General features: G+C 42.9%; 1 protein-coding gene across 2 annotated transcripts in view; it reads right to left on the bottom strand.

The window, feature by feature from the left end:
• PRRT4 (proline rich transmembrane protein 4) overlaps positions 1-16,001 on the bottom strand; it is a 38,561-nt gene extending 22,560 nt beyond the window's left edge. The window contains exons 1-3 of one of the 2 annotated variants that reach the window (XM_083183262.1): positions 15,679-16,001; positions 10,370-10,613; positions 7,532-8,457 (exon numbers count right to left, since the gene is read on the bottom strand). In XM_083183262.1, the coding sequence (XP_083039388.1) occupies positions 7,532-8,396 (865 nt within the window). In that variant the 5' untranslated portion in view covers positions 8,397-8,457; positions 10,370-10,613; positions 15,679-16,001. The remainder of the gene's footprint in view (positions 1-7,531; positions 8,458-10,369; positions 10,614-15,678) is intronic. The other variant, XM_083183261.1, reaches the window with a different exon arrangement.
• Positions 16,002-22,052: the final 6,051 nt, after the last annotated feature.

Genomic DNA, 22,052 nt, shown 5'->3' with positions numbered 1-22,052 from the left:
TGTTGTTTGAAACACACTGCTCCTGACTTGATAGCTTGTGTGTTGATGAATGTCACATTCACTCCTGAGATTTAGCACCTAGGACTTACCCTCCAACATCTGAGGGTCAGAAATTGGTACAAAATCAGAAAGGGGCATGGCTATGGGAAAGGGGGTGTGGCCACATCTCCACTTCTATACTTTCAATGGTATAGTTTCTAGTGTATGTAATTGCAGGCCCTGAGTGAGTGTAGACCGGGGTGGGCCTTACTTACAGCGCCATAATTAATTAAAAATTCACTGCTCGCTGCAACTGCTGCTCCCCTCACCGCTCCCGCCACAGAGTTGCTGCAGCAGTCTCTGACATCTGGAGATCTGTAAAGCGCATGCACCGAGCATCTCTACCAAACAGTAGAGTAGACCCTGAGTGCAGGAGCAGGTCCGTGGGCCTGGCCACATGACGTCATGACGCGATGCACACTGCCCGGACAGCAATGCACCACTGCAAATGGTTGCAACGGGACAAATTCTTCCCTACACCCGCCAAGCCAATCCACTGATCCAGCCATCGCAAGCATCAACGGGTACACTGATAATGTTTGGTCAATGGGCATGAGCGCTGCCTGTATTATTTTGAATGTTATGAGTGTAAGAAGTTGAAGAATAAGACTGATAGGAAGATATGTCATGTTAAATTGCACAATTTATTCAATAAATCATGAAAAAAAATATACATGTACATAGAAATACTTGAAAGTAGGATTAAAAAATAAGTTGATAATTGTTTGGATGGGGGTGCGATTGTTTGATTGCGAAACAAATCGATAGGTGTGGGGGGTGAATATTGTGGGCTTAATTGGTGTTTGGTACACCCACAGGGGGTCTCCAATTAAGCCCACAATATCCACACACTCCACCTATAGATTTGTTTCGCAACCCACCCCTTCAAAACAATTATCAGAACTTATTTTGTAAACCTACTTCCATTTCTTGATTGTATTTCTATGTACACCTATATTTCTTTCACGATTTATTGAGTAAAATGTACACTTTAACGTGACAAATCTTCATATCAGTCTTATTCTTCAACTTCTTATACTCATAACATTCAACAAATACAGGCAGCGCTCATGCCCATCGACCAAACATTATCTATGAACCAAACGGGTCTGGGACACCCTTAAGGCAGAGCAGCGCCTAACATCCAACTGACTAACAGGGTGTGTGCAGTGTACCCACTTTGTATTGATCAATGGGTGCATTGGCCAGGACAAAGATTTCTCAGTGCCACCGACCAGGGAGCACAGTGACAGCCTGGAAGACTGGAGAGACATACTGTATATGGGAAAAACAAAACAAAACAAATCAGTACATTTGGTACAGTTTTTATTTTCTGGTACAGACTGTTAACCCCTTCCCGACATTGCCTTTTATGCTAATTTTTTTTTTTTTTTTCCCTCCTTGCGTTCAAATAAGCGTAACTTTTTTAATTTTCCGGCTATATAGACACATGAGGGCTTTTTTTTTGCGGGACAAGTTGTACTTTGTAATGGTACCATTTACTATACCGTATAATATTCTGGGGAATCAGGAAATAATTCAATGTGGGGTAAAAAAAAAAAAAAAACGCCATTCCACAATTTTGCGCTGGTTACGGTTTTTTTGGAGTTCATAGTTTGTTTAAAATGATGGGTTATCTTTATTCTATGGGTCGTTACGATTCTGGTGATACCAAACTTATATAGTTTTCGTTATGTTTTACCACTAAAAAAAAAAAATCGCAACTTTTACGGTTTTTCTAATTTGCGTTGCGTCGCCATGTTCTGCGGCTTATAACTTTTTTATTTTTCCACCTACGGACCTGGGTGAGGGCTCATTTTTTGCGGGCTGAAGTGTACTTTTTAATTAATTTAATTATGGGATATGGGCGACTTTCTGATCTCTTTTAGTTATTTTTTTTTGGGTACGCGATGCGACCAAAAAACGTAGTTTTGGCGTTTGGAATTATTTTCCGTTTACGCCTTTAACCGTGCGGGATAACTAATGTTATATTTTAATAGATCGGACTTTTAGGAACGCGGCGATACCAAATATGTTTATTTTTTTTATTTTTTATTTATTTTTATTTGTGAAATGGGGAAAGGGGGGTGATTTGAACTTTTAATATTTTTTTATTTTTTTTTATTTTTAAACTTTTTTTTTTTTTTTACTTTTACTACAAGGCCCCCTAGTGTACTTGACCACTAGGGGGCGCGATCGCCTGTACTAGGTTCAGCCATAGAGCTCTATGGCTGAACGTAGTGATTTTATGCACTTCCTATTACATCCTGCCTGAGGCAGGATGTAATAGGTATGCATACACGGCCAGCACAGGGGTCTACATTAGACCCCTGGCTACCATGGCAACCGATCGGCACCCTCCGATCTCGCTGCGGGGGGCCCCGATCGGCGCCGGAGGGGGGCGCCCCCCCTCCGATCAGCTATTTAAGCACTGCGGTCGCTTTGCCCGCGGTGCTTAAAGGGTTAAACGGCCACGATCGGTGAACTCGCCGCTCGTGGCCGTGAGAGCAGGGACCTGGCTGTAATATACAGCCATTACCTGCTCTCTTTCAAGCCAGCTCACTCCGTGAGCTGGCTTGATTCCCCCTCAACCGACATATGACGTAAATGTACGTCATATGTCGGGAAGGGGTTAAAAAACGGCAAATTTGGTACAGTTGGAGGGTATGCTAGGATGCATTTATTTTTTATGTGTTCTGTGCGTTTGTGTGTTTTACTGTTTTTGTGTGTGTATTGTGTGTATCTGTCCAACGCGTAAGTGTGTGAGGAGCGCTACATATATACAGTATGTGTATGTGTGGGTAGTGTGTATCTGTGCAATGTTTAAGTGTGTGTGTGTGTTGTACTGTTTTTGGGTGTGTGTTGTACTGTTAGAGGTGTGTTATGTGTGTGTGTTGTGTGTATGAGTCCAATGTGTAAGAGAGTGAGGTGCGCTACGTATATTACAGTATGTGTACAGTGGGGATGGAAAGTTTGTTGGGGCAAGGTCAGAGGAGTCTGGGCTTTTAAAATTGACATCACCTGGTCTTTCCAGACGATGATTGAGAATAATCTATGACACTGCCAAGTCTCAGCTGTCCAAAGGGGTCGGTGCATGCTATAAACTCTACAGGGTGCCCAAACTTTTGCAGACGCCATTTTTTTGTTTTCTGTTATCTTGAAAGTGTAAATGAAATAAAATCAAACTTTATTTGACATGTTATAAGAATGTATAATCTGTAAATTGATGCCTTTGGAGGTTTTTCCATCTTTCCTTGGACTTCTCCAAACTTTAAATCCCCACTGTATATGTGTGCAGTGTGCTGTGTGTACATGTGCAATGTTTAAGTGTTTGTGTGTGTTCTGTGTGTTTCTGCATCTGTTCAATGTGTAAGTGTGTGTGTTCTGTGTGCTGTACTGTTTTTGGGTGTGTGTTGCAGTGAATGTGGGGGTGTCTTGTACTGTGAGTGATATGTTATATGCATCTGTCCAATATGTAAGTGTGTGAGGTGCGCTACATATATGTGTGTGTATAGTGTGCTGTGCATATCCTGGCAATGTTTAAGTGTGTGTGTTCTGTGTGTTTCAGTATATGTACAATGTTTAAGTGTGTGTGTTCTGTGTGTTTTTTGTACTGTTTTTGGGTGTGTGTTGTAGTGTATGTGGGTTTGTCTTGTACTGCATGTGGTGTTTTATGTGCGTGTGTTCTGTTGTGTGTAGCTGTCCAATGTGTAAGTGTATGAGGTGCGCAACATACAGTATATATGTGTGTGTTGTGTGCGTATGTGGTGTACTGTGTGTGTGTGTGTGTGTGTGATGTGTGGTATATGTATATCCTCAATTATTCCTAATTGTTTAAAGCCTCCACCATAATGTTAAAATGTGAAATTCATACTCACAGCAATGGAATGTTCCTTCATCAACTGTTTCCCAGATCATCAATCTTTTTCCCAGATCATCAATCAAGGCAAATTAAACCTTGGTGTTTTTTAAATTTTTAAGTGAAATTTCCCAAAAACGGCTTCGAGATGCATACCACCGGGTCCAGAGGTACCTTGTTGAATTTGGTGGCTCTGTGTGCCATGGTATGTCCACAATGTGACAGACACGCATGCACACACACACACACACACACTCTTCAACTTATTATATAGATTCGACAGTAAGTAAGTAAAAGTCAACCGCAAAGCCTACATACACCACACTGCACACAAAGGCCCTTATTCAGATCTGATCGCAGTACAAATTTGTTAAAAAAATGGGCAAAACCATGTGCACTGCAGGTGCGGCAGATGTAACATGTACAGAGAGTTACATTTGGGTGGGGTGTGTTGAAACTAAAATCTTAATTGCAGTGTAAAAATAATGCAGCCAGTATTTACCCTGCACAGAAACAAAATAACTCACACAAATCTAACTCTCTCTCTATATATGTAACATCTGCCCCACCTGCAGTGCACATGGTTTTTCCCATTTTCCAAAACAAATTTGTACTGCTATCAGATCTGAATAAGGGCCAAAGTGAAGATGTAAAATCCAGGTACTTTAACAAGACCAAAAACTATTCAATCCAAGTGTAAATTTTTTGACTATCGGAAAAATCGTCACAGTTGGAAAACACGTGGATCAGCTAATTGCTTGGCGATCCACGTTTTTTACTCAAATATTTGGCTGTTGAACCTGCTTCTGAGAAAAAACGGTCTACAAAAACAACCACAATGAATAGGTATGTCTGGATTTTTCGTCTAGCTGACGAATCCAGACATCATTGAATATCCCCCAAATTCGGAACCAAACAATTATCTAGAATGTGGTAGTTTTATCTCCCTTTACCGGAAGTAAAGCACTCAGGACAAAGCAGGACCAACATCTCCTGACCATTATACCTACTATACTGGAGCTCAAGCCAAACCATGAACAATAGCTCAACTATTATTCTAACTCAAACATTACAGGTGACTGTACACATTAGTATGGGGGTACATTTACTAAAACCTATAGCAACCAGATTTTGTAAATTTATTAACAGTTATTTACATAGCGCACCCATATTTGAACATTCACATCAGTCCCTGTCCCAGTGGTGCTTACAATCTATATTCCCTAACATGCACACACATGCTTTGTAGGGATCATTTTTATTGGGCGCCAATTAACCTACCAGTATTTTTGGGAGTGTGGGAGGAAACCAGAGTACCTGGAGGAAACCCACGCAAAGGGCCATGATGGGAATTTAACCCATGACCTCAGTGCTGTGAGGCAGTAATGCTAACCATTACACCGTCCATGCTGCCCCATGCAGTCTATCATGTTTTGAAATACAAAAAGATAACATCAATACTTAAAAGAAACTTTCCCATGTTAATCTGATGCCACTAATACATGGAGCGATAACCTCTGTGCGTTTTCAACTAGATTGCATTGCATCTAGTTTAAAACGCATGGGATGGGATAAAGCAACGTGCCTTTTGAAGTAAATATGATGCAATCTACTGTAGTTCAAAATCTACAGGCAGGATATACTTCATGTGCTGTCTGATAGGATGTGCGCATAGCATCTGTCCGTCGCACCGTGTATGGGTGGCATTACTGCCAGCAGGGTTATCAGAGGTACTGTAACGCTTTAATATATATAGAAATACTGAAAATATTCTATCACCACCTAGAAAGGTTTTCGTCCTCAAAATGTATAAATATGCAACACATAATGTAATGAGAAAAACATCAATCACTAATTTATGAATCCTAATTTTTAAACATAATTCCCTTTAAAGAGGTATCAGTGCAGCCTTCTGCAGTGTTTGGCAGTTACAGAGGTAAGTCGATGTCTGCAGAATTCTCAATGAGACGACCGCTGTACAGACATGGTGGATGCTGGGTAATATGTCGCTACCTGGGAAGAATACAGATGAGCAGAGAGAAGGACGTGTCTGCATCTAAGCATGAGTTATATTAAACCAATGCTACAGCATCATAGCAACAGCTGTGTCAATTCTAAAGCAGAGCTAACAGTGTGGCTTACATTACTGCTTGGATAGTACAACTGGGAAGCCAGCTTTCTCTGCAAACACACAACACTGCACTGCGATACTAGCTGTGTGAAACACAAATACAGATGACTTTACAGTTTATTATGTAAATCCAGATATATTGAAATGTATATACAATGGAAATATGCTGCATACCTATAATATAATATCAGCATGTAAAGTCCTGCTCACATGCATAATTGCCACATCAAAATGTGTATGCTCTATATTAATAAAGTAGAAACAGGCCCAATATCGGTCACATTTGTATTATAAGATTCACATTACATTAAAGCATAGCAGTAATATATACGGAAAACTAAAACACCCTACAGACACTTCCATATGATGTGCCAGCATCCCCCCACACATTCTGTAAAGACCGACTCTTTCTATACACCTGCAGAGATGACGTATAAAGTATACATTCTGTACCAGTCAATGACAAGCCTCCCCCATTCATACATCATATACTTCCCCCATGTAAACATAGGCACCACTAGTCACACATTGGGCAGAAAATCCATCTGTGTATATAGACCAAGTAGGCTGTGTACACAGAGAAGACTTTTTCACTAGGAAATAAGCACAGGGAGATGTTAGGTTTATTAGTCAACTGGGCATCAGGAAAAGTTTTAAAGTAAGGATTAAATGGCCTGTGTTGCACCAGAGCCCTACTCACGCATACATTATACTGCCTGATTCGTCAAACGCACGTCGCAATGGACAACCATCTTGCAGATTTCATTATAAGATTTTACACTTGAACGCAGTGAGCAGGTAGCACCTGTTTCAGACAGTTCCATGCACTAATGAGGACAATTGCAGATACCTCCATAAACACAGTAGGTAGGGTTCCACACGCAGGCACATACATTTTTAATATACATGAGCGAATTCTCAGCATACAAAAGGAAGTAGGTTACTCCTACTATATGTAAATCAGCCACAGAGTCATCCAACTCAAACTAAGGCTCTTACGGTGCACAATTTGAAAGAGTAAATGACTAAGCAGTATTCATGTGAGCCGCTGTCACAATACACTTGTGTGGTTCTTTCAAACATAGTAATATCCTAAATATCAGAATAAAAATAGGAAACTATAGGCTTACATTCTAGTATTGCCTACTGCCTTCATTATTGTTTTATGGTGAACATCACTTACAGAGGAATCTGCAAAGTCATGCATTAAAGCAGAACATAATTCCCTCCCCAGCATTTTGAGTCCTAGTGATATGGGTGGATCAGGGTTTGATCCTGTGATGATAACGCTAAGCTAAGGGGGCCCTCCAGTTTGCCAATAAAGGAAAATAATAAGATGTCATTAATAGTCTCAGTAAATATGGAGTATACAGCGATTTGTAATACATCTAAATGTATAGCTACAACCAAATCTAAACTTCCAGTGCACAGAAGAGAACATGCCTATACAGCCCCCAAATCAAACCTGAGCAACATTTGTCCATCTCACCCATTACTCTTACCAGTAACGTTTTCTGCCACTGCTGATGGTAAGCTGGATACTCCATCATGTGTCTCCGACTGGTCTTTCTCTTCTGAATCATCCAGAAGTTCTTCTGGAACCATCTGAAATATAACACTTGGGGCATCTGCATCACTGGTGTTATGGTCCTTTTTGGGTACAGCCAATGATATTATCTCTGTGAGATTATCTACAGGTGTCTGGTAATCAGTGACTGATTGCTCCAGGCTATATGGCAGTGATGGGCCAGAAGACACAACATATTGAAGAGTCAAACTGTTTAAAGCGGTTGTGTGTATGGGATGTATTCTATCCCCTTTAAGAATAGGGTAAGTTGTTTTGTCCAAATTAGAGTCTCCCTCATAAGTAGGTTGTAGAGATGACTTAAGGTCAGTGGTAAAGGATGATGTAGAGAATGATGAAGATGTTTCAGGCCAATGAGAGGTTGATAAAAGAGTGTCTGTAATAAGAGGCACAGTTGGAGGTTCTTCAATAGCAACCTCTGTCAGAAATTGGTCAGTTGGTTCATAATTGGCAGTGACTGTCTGTATGTGGTTATTATCTACCCAGTTCTTGTCAAAAAACAGCATATCAGTCTGAAGCTGGTCCAGTTCTATAGCAGACACTGTATTGGATGTATCAGGTAACACTAGAAGGTCTGTTTGGCTTTCATCCAAAAATGGTGCTTCATTACTCTGAAGCCATGCAGGTGGCAATGTCGGAGAAAGCTCTGGAACAAAACCTGTTGTCGAGACAGAATGTTGTGCAATAAACTCTTCATCTGTCCATTGCAGATTTTCAGTTGGTGCTACCATATGTAGACAAGCTAAGATAATGTTTAATGATGTCCAGTATGTTGCACCCATGATGTGTCCTCTTGTATCAACAGAAAGTCACTGAGGGCTCAGTCTTCTCTGCCAGCGCAAACTAGAAGTCAAGAAAATACATGTTAATACTGTAACCAAAAAAAAGGTAAATGTTTTGGGGTATTGGTTTCTCAAACTGAAAAATATTGTTACATTAGTAGCTTCTTAAAATAAACGACATAAGGGATATTAAGATTAAACATTATAAAATGAAAGCATTTGGCAGTGCCTCCCCCCCTTCTGACCGACTCCTATGGTGGGTGCTACCCTGGAAGATCGCACAGAAACTGGATAGGGAGAGAACAATCTGTGACCATTCACACCTTGATATTTGGGGGGAGAGACCCTTCCAACATGCTGGATAGTGACCGTAAGGAAGAGCTGCCACATGGATCAGGTCACCACCTCTTAGTCAAATATAGGACTATTGCAAACATGACAGCAGGTCTAGAAGCTATAAATGCATTTGTCCCCACATAAGTGTATCTGAGCTAAGGCAGCATTGTCCTCATCTAGCTGTGCAACGTTGCCGTATTAAACCAATAGGCTGCAGGTGCTTTTAATGTGCTCTCCAGAGATCAGAAGAGAATTCCAGTGGTAGCAGCTGCCTGTGACCGGGTCACAGATTTCTGGTAGACAGGCTGAGTGTGTACACGCACACACACACACACACACACACACACACACACATTTTGATCAATTATAAAATGGTACCTTAAGCATTTCTTTGCAAAATGAAAGCTCTGCTTAAACACTGTGTGGTTAACACTAATTCCACTATTAATATTACATATATAAATATATAAACTTCGACAAGCCTCACAATTCTATAGCAATTATAAACACTATAGGCAAATTCCCATACAATTTTTTTTTTTTTTTATAGAAAGAAACATATCCAACCTTTTAAAAGTTGTTAAAGTGGACAAGTAAAAAAAAAAAAAAGGTACCCACACCAATCAATCCGCTTCTACTGAAGCATTTATCAAGTACATTTGTTCAGTCGGACGGCCGATGTATTGTGTTTGCGCATGTGCAGAGGTGTTTCTGCGCTTGTGTGAATGCCTCGCACGTCCGAACACGGTGTGAATTCCGTGCAGAAAAGGATCGTACGGACCCATCTGAGCAGGGGGTGGAGAGGGGCGTGAAGGGATGTTGGGCTCATTACCATATGCGTACGCCCCGCGTTTCATGGACGTTCACATGAAAATGCTGGGCGTACGTATGGTAATCCGCGCGTGACGCACGTGTGGGGGGCGGACAACTGACAGAGCCGGATGTCAGCTGGCCGCCAATATCCCTGCTTTCACTACGGCTAGTGGTTTGGAGCACTCAGGGCTGCCTGACCGCTCAGTCCATCATTCGATGGTCGGCGACCATCGGAGAATGGGGGAGGTTCCCACAGATGGGGGAGGTGTTCACATAAAACCTCCACTCGCGGTCCATTTGCTCGGCGTCTTACTGCATTCGGACCGTCTGTGCGATCCATACAGTAGGTGGGGCTAAGAACACTCGGTGGCCGTCCGTAATACGTATCCGACCAAGTCAACTAGAATAAGGGCTTATGAGTGGTCTTCTAGGTGTGTAAAGTTTGCTGCTATTTTATATGTAAACAAGAATGATGCCTAATCCTATACAGTCTAAGCGGTGTCAATTTACTAAAATGGGAGTTTTATTGAAAATGTGATGCTACCCATTGTAACCAGATTCTATTTCTTATTTATTTAGCACCTCCTAGAATATAATAGATTGAATCTGATTGGTTGCCTATAGCAACATCCCATATTCAATAGAACTCCCCATCTTAGTAAATTTACCTCTAACTGTCAGACAATAAAAAAAATGTAGTAACAAGTAATTCCTTGTACACAATAAATGTTCCCAGTAATTCATGGCAGGGTGTAACAATGTCAATGCAGTATGTCCCAACTGTTTCTAACCTATTGTACTTTTAGTGTCATTACAGTACTTACCTCTTTTTTCCTTCAGAAGGCTCTGAAATGCTTTGATTTTGTCTCTTGCTCTGTCATTATTATTACATCCCCTTTCATGTCCTTAGATTTTTATGGCTTCTTCCATTATATTCTTTTATCCCAACACCCTCTGTTTTGTCTCATTTTTTTCCAGCCATTTTCTCTGAGCTTTTGATATAATCCTTTCCAAGCGTCCTTTTCCTTTTCAGTTTGCAGAAATGCTCAAACGACCAGTAAATGTCAGCTTTAAAGAGAATGTGAAGTGAAAAGATCGAGTTCCATTTCATATCAGATCTTCACCATCGCCCCCCTGCTTCTTTTTTTTTTATCATGTACTTGATTAGATGTCAAGCATTCACACAAATCAATGGAAGCCAATCACAGCCAAGTACAAGATAATTGTGTGGAACATTCTTAAATCATAAATAATGGATTGAGCCCCCTTGTTAGGTGACACAGCCTGTGTTCATGTTTTCTATGACTCCTACTGTATGACATACTCTGTGGGTGAAAGCATGCTTCATGTATGGCATCATACCGCCTACTTGTTACATGCAATGTAACACAAAACAAATTGCTGTGTGGGTTGTATTTCTCGATCAGTGCTATGATTCATTCTTATTCGATTTCATTTTATGAAAAGCACAAGGGCAAAAACATTAAATGTCTAAAGTAGGCAGAAGACGGAGGGGGGGGGAGATGTTCTTTTACAGCAGTGTTTATAATGGTTTGTTATTACTAGATCAGCCAGATCTCATTCTGCAGAGCACCTGTTTAGTAAATAGCCCTCAGCAGGCTTTCTGCTGCTGCTACTTGCCACAATAATATAGCCGCTGGTCATCAAGGACTGGAGTCTTCAGAGACTTTTGTGTTAGTGTCAACATTTGTAATGTTCGGCTATTTCCTCAGAAAAGAAATACTGTTATTTCCCAGTTTTCATTCAACATATTTACCAAGCAACCATTTGCCTGGAAGCAGTTTCACCAGTGCATTGTGAGATTACAGAAATCTAGAAATTCTTATTTTAGCTTTGTTTTTGAAAAGCAATTTGAAGAGATAGGGATCGTGGGTCTGAGGAACATTTTTCTTAAAATATTTCAAACCTGGGCCATGTGGGATTATAAAAGGATCATGGGTTTGCAAATTATGTCTAATACAACACAACACACCGCTTTATTGATTGCAAGAATATCATGAATGCAAACGGGACCAATGTTTTCCATTGCACTTGATAAATAAGTAAAGGTGCATATACACGGTGCAATTTGTGTGTGTGTATACAGCTTGCAATGCTGATGCTCGCCCCGTGGGATCGGAACTGAAAGAATTAATAGACTGTGCAGGCAAGCCAATTTTTACTATATTGTATACAGTTTAGTGTTCTAGTACCCGTATAGTCAAAATCGCCTATAATCAAAATCTCAAGTAAATATACTGTAAGTAGTTGTACTGTTATGGGCCCTGGGGAGTTGAAGAGAAATAGCGTAGTCAAAATCAAAATAGCTACAGTTTCAGTGTGTACTTTATGTACCTTTAATCTAACATGAAAAGGAAGCTTTGAAGTTTGGAGCTAGATTTTGACTCACTGAGAGTTAAGCTTTCAGTGGTGTGGCTATCTGCAGCAGGGGTGAGCAGTGTTAAAGGTACATTTAAAATGGGGAAAGGCAATTTGGAGTTTTATTGCTTGTCGCAACATGCTGGAACCATGTCCTCACATACATAGCCATTTTCTACACAAACCTTTACACCATGTTAAATTGGGACAACTAATTACATTACAATTTTTACATTAAATATCTTCAGGCTTGGCTAACACCTGACATGTTTGCATACGCGTTACATAATACTGTTCCATCTATTTATGTCAATTACTTTATATGATTTACTAGTTAGCCCGCTTGAAGCAAATGATTCGAAAGCTAGTCTGCTACTTTGTGATTGCCTCTGTGTTTGTTCATGTGTGAGAAAGAAAGATGTAGTTTCACTCGCTGCCAACAGATGGTGCTGTTTTGGAGACACACAAACGGACACTAGATATATGTGATAGTTTTATATTTTACATGAAGCGGCAAGCAGAGCAGAGCAGAGCTTTCCTCTATCCAGGAGCCCAAGGTGCTTATACAGAACAAATGTAAAGGAGTCATTATGTTATTGCTCTAGTAAGCCAATATTGTTATGTACAGATATTAGTATCCAAATTATCAGAAGAACGCATTCAGTAGCTACTATATAGGGTTTCTACTTAGCAAACATGCTTAAGGCCTCTACTACTCATGGGAGTTCATTTTATGTCTTGAATGTGCCTTCTTCACTTTCACATCGACATGTCAAAAAAATAATAGAAGAAAACGAATCTGTACTAAAACATTTTCTGAGATTTAATTTGAATGATCCTGCAGCATTTACAAGCATTAACGCTCAGGAAGATACAATTTGGAAGAGTCATTAAGGGCATAGTAGACGATACTGCAGAGACATGTCAATGAACATTCCTCCAACGCTTATTAAAAGCAATCTTGCCTGAATATTTATCTGGAACATGCTATATGCAAAACTAATGGTTACTATGTAGAAGCAACATGAGTATATGCAGTACAAAAATACTATACATATTTATTTTTTTAAACACAGATAACCTGCCTCAGATGTCATGGTAACAGAAACTAGTCATTCACCAAACAACAAAAGGTTCCACTTTGGTCCCATGGGTACTGCAGGCTTTGGATTACTATAACCTTTCCTTATGTATGTTGGTATAGTCTGAAACATTTCCTTGCTTAGATCCTCATGGGATCTTATTCTTTTTTTTTAGCGCAATTTTAAAATTGAACTCTAGTGATATTTGCTAGAGCAGTCAAAAACCCCAACCTAGATAGAGATATACAATGGTCTAGTGTCTGATACACCGTCCACTTGTGAGGTTCTCACCATATGGCACTTGATCAAATTCATTTACAAAGGAGGCATGAGAGGTTTGAAAGCATTCCAACACCTCACCGTTTATCTATGTAGAGAATAAATGGTATAGGGCCCAGTTTATCACAAGCTGCATTTTAATGCAGATGTGATTAATTACACCTAAGTATTCAATGTGAAATTTACAATTTTCACAATAAGTAGCAAAAAATATTTTTGTCAGGACAAGGTTTATTATCACTATGCCTTGCCATCTGCTTTGGATCAAGAATATGTAGTGTGCATGCTCGGCAGATGGTCTGATAATGCTTTTTTTGGGCCGATAGCAAGGATCTGTTCTACAGTAGCCCATAGGCTACTATTGGCATCTTTAGATGGCTTACAGCTGCAAATATCTTCAGCTGAGTCTCCCTTTTATATTTTGTGGATCCTTAAATGTATTGGTTGTTTTGGGGGAAATCCTGACAATATACATACATAAATCTGGCCCCACAGTGTACAGTATCTCTTATGAACACCTTATATGCACACAAAGTGGCATGATGGCATGTCCCATAGGCAGGACCGGATTAACAATGGGCCTGATGGAGCGACAGCTCCAGTTCCACTCTTCAAATAGGCCTATTTTGTAGATGAGAGACAGGGCTGTCCAAATAGCCCAGCCCCGCGTCACCAGCCCCCCGGGAACCGGAGATACCGCCAGGCAAACTGGAACATTTTCCTCATAGGATAACAGTTCAGTACTGGTGCGACTCTGCATGTGCATTCTGTTCAGATCGCATCAGCGAACCGGCAATATTGCCAGTTCGCTGCCCTTATGTGGGGGCGCGGCGGAGTGTCATCAGGGGCAGGGGAAGGAGGCAGCGCTTAGAGCTGGCGCTGCCTCCTCCATAGTGTGATCCAGAAACAGGTCGATCTGTCCGTCTGCTACCGTTTAAATGTAACCCATTTACATTGCACCAATTACCTGGTCGGACCAGCAAGAAACCAGCATGAACCCGGTAATTAGGTGCAAAGTGAAAGGGGTATTAGTAACAATCACACCTTATGGCACATTCATGTACTGTACGGATTGGGGTCCACTGTCAAACTAAAAGCAATAGCATGCATGGAATTCTAAATGTTTCCATACAATAGTGGGACTTAACAGAAGTATAAAGCCGCATGTGATTTCCATTGAACTCCCCAGCGGCAGGATCGCATACGATACACCATATGCGGTCATTTTACATACAATAACCCCCGCAGCACATCGCCGGCACTAGCATTGTTAATAATCGCATATGCAGTAACATATGCGATTATTAACGCAAAGGCGATTACCGGCAATGTGCTGCGGGTCCCCCCTCCCTCCCTAAACCCTCAGCCGGCTGTGAGAGGGCTCCTCTTCCTCCTACCTGCACCCAGAAGCAGTGCAGGCAGGAGGAGATCACTGGTCCGGGCAGCACAGCAGGAGGCTGCCCGGACACATGTGAGGGAGGGCAGCACGGATCGGCGGGGGACACGAAGGGAAGCCCATAGGCTTCCATGGGGTTACGCCATCTGGAACTGGCGTAACCCCCCGCAGCGAAGCCCCTGCGGTGGGGCTTTGCTGCATATGAAAATGCGGTAAAAACCCCGAAAACAGGGTTTTTACTGCATTTTTAGTTTGGTGAATCTCACCCAATGTATTTTATGCGATTCCAGTCATGGCTGAGAAATCCGGTAAGTCTTTGTAGCAGCCATGGTGATCTCTGGCTCTGATCCGATGCATTCAGAACCGCAAATCAGAAGTGGAGGTAAGACATATACCATTTGACACTTTTCATGCAGTTTTTTGGCCCGATGTGTTGGAATCGGCTGAAACGTGCCCAAATCGCACTATAGGGGCACCTTAACATTCAGTAGCTCAGTCATTTCCCACTTCATGATAATGCTAATGAGCAAACAAGTCTCATCTCTATGCAGGGAGCTGTGATAGCAACCTGATAATTCTCCGCATTTTACCCCATCCTAGTAATCGCTACAAAACGGCATACGTATACAATGCATTTGTGTGATGTGTGCAAGAGTGATGTTAGTTCTGGTTAGAGTATACTGTAAATTAATTATATATTGGCATTTATAATGGGCTAACATATCTACAAATCACAGTACATTTGGACAAGATGGCAAACTATACCTCAATAAATTATTAATTCAGTAAATCACAATTAATAAATAGTGACTATTGGTAATGCATTAACTATTCGTACACATTGAACAGTTTGCATCTGAGACACACACCGAACTGTAAATCTGCCATGAACACATTTGTGGCACAGCAGTGTGCATTTGGGAACTGCAATGCTGGAAGGAAGAGTATTGGGGACATTTTGCAACTGAACAGTTGTATGGTAAAATGTTGTACTCACCAGTCGTAAATGCGCAGACGCATGTGTGCAAGACGTGTGTGCATCTATTAAGCATACGATAAATGAGTGATGGTAACAGCAATCACCCATTCCCAGCGATGTGTAGCAGACACAGCAGTGCCAATACATGGATATGCACAGAGCGGCAGTATTTACAATAATGTGGGATGCTGCATCAAATCCATGGCGAGGGCGTCCTGTGTGCTCCTGATCCCGCTTCCCACACTGCGTGCACCCTTACCGCTTCACACTAATGATTTCCATTACTAAACCAGATCCATCTCCGCGCTTCTCCCTCCCCCATACCACCTCTTCCTTCGTCATCCCGCCTCCTCCCCTCTCTGTCAATCACGGCGGTACAAAATCTTACATCCAAGCCCCTACCCACAGCCACTAGCTTTCACTGCATACAGCTCCATCTATATGTTGAAACAAATTATGTGACTTTTGTATAGAGTTCTTCAATTGTAACATTATTTATTGTCAATTTAAACTGGTTCTAGTATTTAGGTCAACAGTCAATAGGTCCGCATGGTCAAAATGTTCACACAAAAAAACAGGCTGACAGGTCAACATAAGATTTTTACAATTTTTTTTAACAGATAACTTGTTCATACTTTAGGATCCACGTGGAGTACATTTGAAAATAGTATAAAGTGCGCTGAGCCAAGCGAGCCATGAGAGGGAACAAGTTACACTAATTGGAGGTCCATGTCAACAGATATCGACATAGACAAAAAAATTATAATAATTTCCATGTATTTACAATTTCCATTTCGACATTTAGCCTGTGTCGACCTTTGCCCATATCGACCTAGTGCATGTTGATCTTTTTCCAGTGTTGACCTTTTCGCTGTAGACCAGGCATGTCCAAAGTCCGGCCCAGGGGCCAATTGCGGCCCGAGATGTCACTTAAAGAACCCCGCAGCCTCCTGCCAGAAGCGGGCGGTTGGAGGCTGATGTGGGACGCACAGCACAGGACTCTAGAGGTGGGACCCCGGCGAGTGTGCATTTACTTTGCTGGCTTGCTGTCTGCATTGGTGAGGGGTGCCAGCTGCCACTGTGAGACGTGTTTGCGGTCTTTCAGATGAGTATGTGTCCAACTCCTGCTGCTGCAATTATATATCACCCTCCACCTCAATCACAGTGACAGCAGTGTGTGTGTGTGGGGGGGGGGGCAGCAAAGGGGAAGCTTGCACCCATAATATGCGGAGCGGAGAAGGGCGGTGGTGGGAGCCCAAGCATCTGTTTCCTGCAGGGGAATATACAGTGAAGGGAGGCAATATGTGGTACATTCAGAGAAGGCTGGGCAGGCTGGGGGACATAGTGAATGGGGGCAGTTGGGGGCATACAGTGAATGGGGTACATACGGCGAAGAAGGGGCAGTTTATGGGAATGTACAGTGAAAGGGGCAGAGTGGGGGACGTACAGTGAATGGGGGCAGAGTGGGGGACATACAGTGAATGGGGGCAGAGTGGGGGACATGCAGTGAATGGGGCAAAGTGGGGGACATACAGTAAATGGGGGCAGAGTGGGGGACATACAGAGAAGGGGGGTCAGGCAGAGAATATACAGTGAAGGGACACGCTAGGGGACATAAAGTGAGTGGGGGCACGCTGGGGGACATACAGTGAATGGGGGCACGCTGGGGGGACATGCAGTGATAGGGGGCAGAGTGGGGGACCATTCTGATGTGATTAATGTTTCAAAGAATGCCAGGCTGAATGGTCGGCCCCCACACATTTTCACGTCACCATATCTGGCCCTCTTTGCAAAAAGTTTGGACACCCCTGCTGTAGACCAATAGTAGTAGAACTAAAGACTATCGACCTTGTTATTGTTACTGATCTTAATGATTCACACCAATTTAAACACATCTTTCTTTCATAAACAGTATCCTTACACATTTAGCTTCTCTGGATTTATTAACAAAATGCTGAATGGCAGAAAAGCAGCCCAAAATTGTATTGTATATTATGCTGAGGGCATACTTGCCTACTTTTAAAAAGTAGTTTCAGGGGGATTATGGATCACACTTTAAGGAATCGTGCGGATCACTGTTGAGGGGGCATATCACATTGTACCCAAGGGGCGTGTCTATCTCCACCTGTCGGCGTGTCTACTGTCACTCAGGAGTGTGTCCCCTGGCATAAAACCTAAAGTGCAAAGTACTGGCTGTACACTGATATCTCTCGCCCCCCCCCCCCCCCCCCCACACACACACATTATACACCGCCCACACTATCCCAGTAAACACTCACCTACTCCTTCCTGGGAGGCCCAGGGACTCAGCAGGGTGGTGGGAGGAAGCAGCTCACCATTGGCACAGTAGAAGGGTGAGCTGGCCTGATCTGCACGGAGCTCACTGTGACTGTGGTTGGCGGGGCCAGCTGGAGTAAAGCAGAGGCCTGGCTGCCAGCTCTCCCACTCCTCCCGATGCACTGCAGAGTGACTTCCTGTCAGCTCACGCACAGCAGCTTGGCCAAAGCTACTCGGCTGTGATGTATTCCCTGCACGCCCCACCACCCACCATTTCCTGATGCGCGCATGCATAGTCTATTTTAATGGAGGGTCCAGAAACCTGTGGAGGTTTGTGAGGCAGCAGGAGGCTCAAGTGAAAGTTGGGAGCCTTCCGCTGAATGCGGGATTGTAGGCAAGCCTGGCTGAGGGCCATCTTAATGTATAGACACACTGGGCAGCTGCCTCCTAGCCTTGCAGTCAGATGGCTATCAGCATGCTGATTGGTGGATTGCTGGACATATCCACCAATCGTAGTGCTGACAACCATTTACTGTGTGGAAGCCTGCTGCCAGCTCACCCCTTCTGCAGAAGTAGGTGGGAACATTCAGTGGTGTAACTATCGCACAGCAGACCCCACGGTGGCTTGGGGGAGATAGCGCCAGCGGGGTCTGAGGGGTGCGCTACAAAAAACAGAGCTGCAATGAAGATATGCTCCTGTGCAGAGAGCCATCCACCACCCCCATCCATCCCCTTTGTTACACCCTGCGTCGGCACTAGTGGGTTGTGGGGACCGCAGCATCTGCGCTCCTAAGGGCACGCTTCACTTACTACACAGAAATGGGGAATAGCAGCCAGCAGGGAAAGGAGAGGGCAGAGATGACCCAGCGCCGCCTGCACGAAGTTAAACCATGCATACAAAGACATTCCTCACCAGTAACAGGCTGACAGCGTCTCCTCCAGACTTCCTGTCCTATCACATAGTTGCTGCTGCACAGTGCTCTGCACACCGGCATGCAGTCCGCCTCCTGCCAGCACACACCTCCTTCTCCTACTCAGAGCTACTGGGCCAGGCCCAGACAGACCCACCACATTGCTGCTACAGTACCAGAGCTGAGAGAAAACAGGTGACTAGGGTAGGGCTGGAATTTGGGTGTTCGAGGCAGGGTGCAGGGCTGGGGTATGGGTGTATATGGCAGGGTGCAGGGCTGAAGGATTGGTGTATGAGAGAGGGTGAAGGGCTGGGGTATGGGTGTGTGAGGATGCAGGGTGCAAGGCTGGGGTATGGGTGTGTGAGGGTGCAAGGCTGGGGTATGGGTGTATGAGGGAGGGTGATGGGTGCACCACATGTATCCCCTGATAACAAGCATGTAACTGCATGTAACCCCTGGCCACAAGCAAGTAGGGAAGATTATATATATATATATATATATATATATATATATATATATATATATATATATATATATATGACATTGTAGAGGCTCTGCACACACTAAATTAACTGATAATAAATAGTGGAGATTTGATTCATGAACTGCTCACATATAAAAGCATAGTGTGCTGTGAGCTTTAGACCAGATAGCATGCCTGAATCAAACATTGATGTGATAGCTATGTGTATTGTAGCCATTTTCAGCGATAGTGTTAGGACCTGCAGAAAAGTGGGGTCCCGTGAAGGGGGGTGCAGGCTTAAATGCATTGATCAATTCATGAACCAAATCTCCACTATTTATTATCAGTTCATTTAGTGTGTGCAGAGCCCCTACAATATCTGTTTAAACAATGTGGTCACAAGCCATAGGGCACCCCAAAACTAGGAAAGGTTAGTGCCGATGTTTAGTGTATATATTATATATATATATATATATATATATATATTAGTCCAAATGGATAATGGCACTCGCTATAAACACAATCCTGGTCCTGTTGCCCTCCGCAATTAGGAGCACTCGGTCTCTGATGAAAATAAGATAAACTTATAGAAACGTTGGCTTAAGAGCGCCCTCATGCCCTGATGAAAATAAGATAAACTTATTGAAATGTTGGCTTAAGAGCGCCTGAGGCTGTGTCCTTCTTCCAAGTTCCTGAGTGCAGCCGGACATTGTATATATATATATATATATATATATATATATATATATATATATATATATATATATATATATATATAGCCTTGGAATGTCCGGCACTCCCCGCTTGCTGACCATGTAATGTGCCCGGGTGCCTTCCCTTGTGGCGTGCTCACCACCAATACAATCTCACAATGATGGGCGTCACTCCGGGACTTGGTGAAAAACAGGTGAAGTTTATTCCTTCTTTACGGTCTACGCCGTTTCGGGATGAACCCTTCATCAGGACCAGAAGTTTTTAACAGTGCAACAGTTGTTGCACTGTTAAAAACAGACAGAGACTTTTTTTTGGCTTGGGGGAGCAAAATTTCAAGTTACACCACTGGGGACACTGGAGGCTTGACTACTATACAGAAGCAAAATAAACCCTCCCTGAGATTCTGGAGTTTCAAGACATTCCAGAAGAATAGCTCTGGTACTTGCCCTGGAGATAAATTGCAAGCCTGGTATACTATAGTATTTACCAGCTTTACTAAGGTTTCAAATTGGAATTTGTATGTGTTGTGCAGCATGGGCACTTACTCACAGCCATACAGTAAATTCAAAGAAACATTTATGATCAAATGGTTCATGTCCAAGCTGATGTACCTACTAAATTAATTAATTGTTTGCATAATTTGGTCCTGTAACAATACCTACGTGAGTTTATGGAATGATATAAAGGTAGGCTTTTCTCTTTAAACCGGGACACTAATTGCATTATAGTAAAAGCCATGTTGGTTGGGGGTTTTCTATGGGGCCCACAAAATTCTAGTTACACTCCTGGTCTATGGGCTACATTACACACAATTTACTGGGAGAGGGATTGTGGCTGTTACTGGATCCCTCCCTGGTAACATCCACTTGTGAATTTGCACATATGCAGACCCCCTGTGTTATGTTTTCGTACACATCCCTTCACATAGAAACATAGAAATGCAGGGATTCACGACGTGGAGGTGTTTGTGTGTGTGTGTGGGGGGGGGGGTCCTTCGGTCGTGCAGCATTTACCTGGTCACTAGGCTGAAAATGTACACAACCTAGCGAACAGGTCTGAGTCAGGCCCTTTGTTAGCAAGTAGACAAAACCATGCGCACTGCAGGTGGTGCAAATGTGACTTGTGCAGAGAGAGTTATATTTGGGTGGGGTGTAATCAAACTTAAAAATAAAGCAGCCAGTGCACAGAAACAAAAGAACTAGACGGCTTTTATTTTTGCCAGAGAGGGCGAAAAGGGGGCTGGCGCTGATGTCATGTGATGTCAGCTGCCCACCCTAAGCAGGCATCGACCCCCCCTGCGTTACCAGGGGAACACCCAGCGTTTTCATGGGGACACCCCTGGTCTTTTCCCTGCTGCTGCCCCCTGCCCCCCCCCCCCCTTCCCGTGTGAATGCATCGGCGAGCGAGATGCTCAGCAAAGCATATTCGTGCATGTGCAGACCCACACAATTGGAAATGGGGCCGAATTTGTCTCCAACCGATTGGGTCCAGGCCCTTTGTTAGCAAATGGACAAAACCATGCTGCACTGCAGGTGGGGCAGATGTAACATGTGTAGAGAGAGTTTGATTAGGCTGATTTTTATTTGTGAACGGCAAAAAACAATTATTTGATGGTCAGCAACCATCAAATGATTTTGCACAACATATGAGGAGATTTGTAAGCATATACATCTCCTCACATGCAAAATGCAAGGATTCAGGTGGCAGAGGGGCGGGTGTTCAGTCGTTTACCTGTTTGCTAGGCTGCAAACATACGCAGTCTAGCGAATCAGGCCCAAAATGTGCTGTGCGATCAGGTCTGAATTAGGCCCTATGTCAGCAGCATAAAGTAAAGTCATCCCTGATGCCATCACTTAAGTGTACCCATTGCTGGATTGGAATGTCCTTGGACGAGATTTATATGAATAATACTGTACATCTTGGCAAAAATGTATTTCTTATTGCCCTAAATAGCGTAAACAATAAATTCTATTAGTACTTATGTATTATCTGGGCTGCTGATTTTTTGATTGTATGCCTTAACTTAA

Source organism: Crinia signifera, chromosome 4, assembly GCF_055691185.1.
Source record: "Crinia signifera chromosome 4, ASM5569118v1, whole genome shotgun sequence".
NCBI lineage: Eukaryota > Metazoa > Chordata > Amphibia > Anura > Myobatrachidae > Crinia > Crinia signifera.
This window is presented reverse-complemented; position numbering and strand designations above follow the sequence as displayed.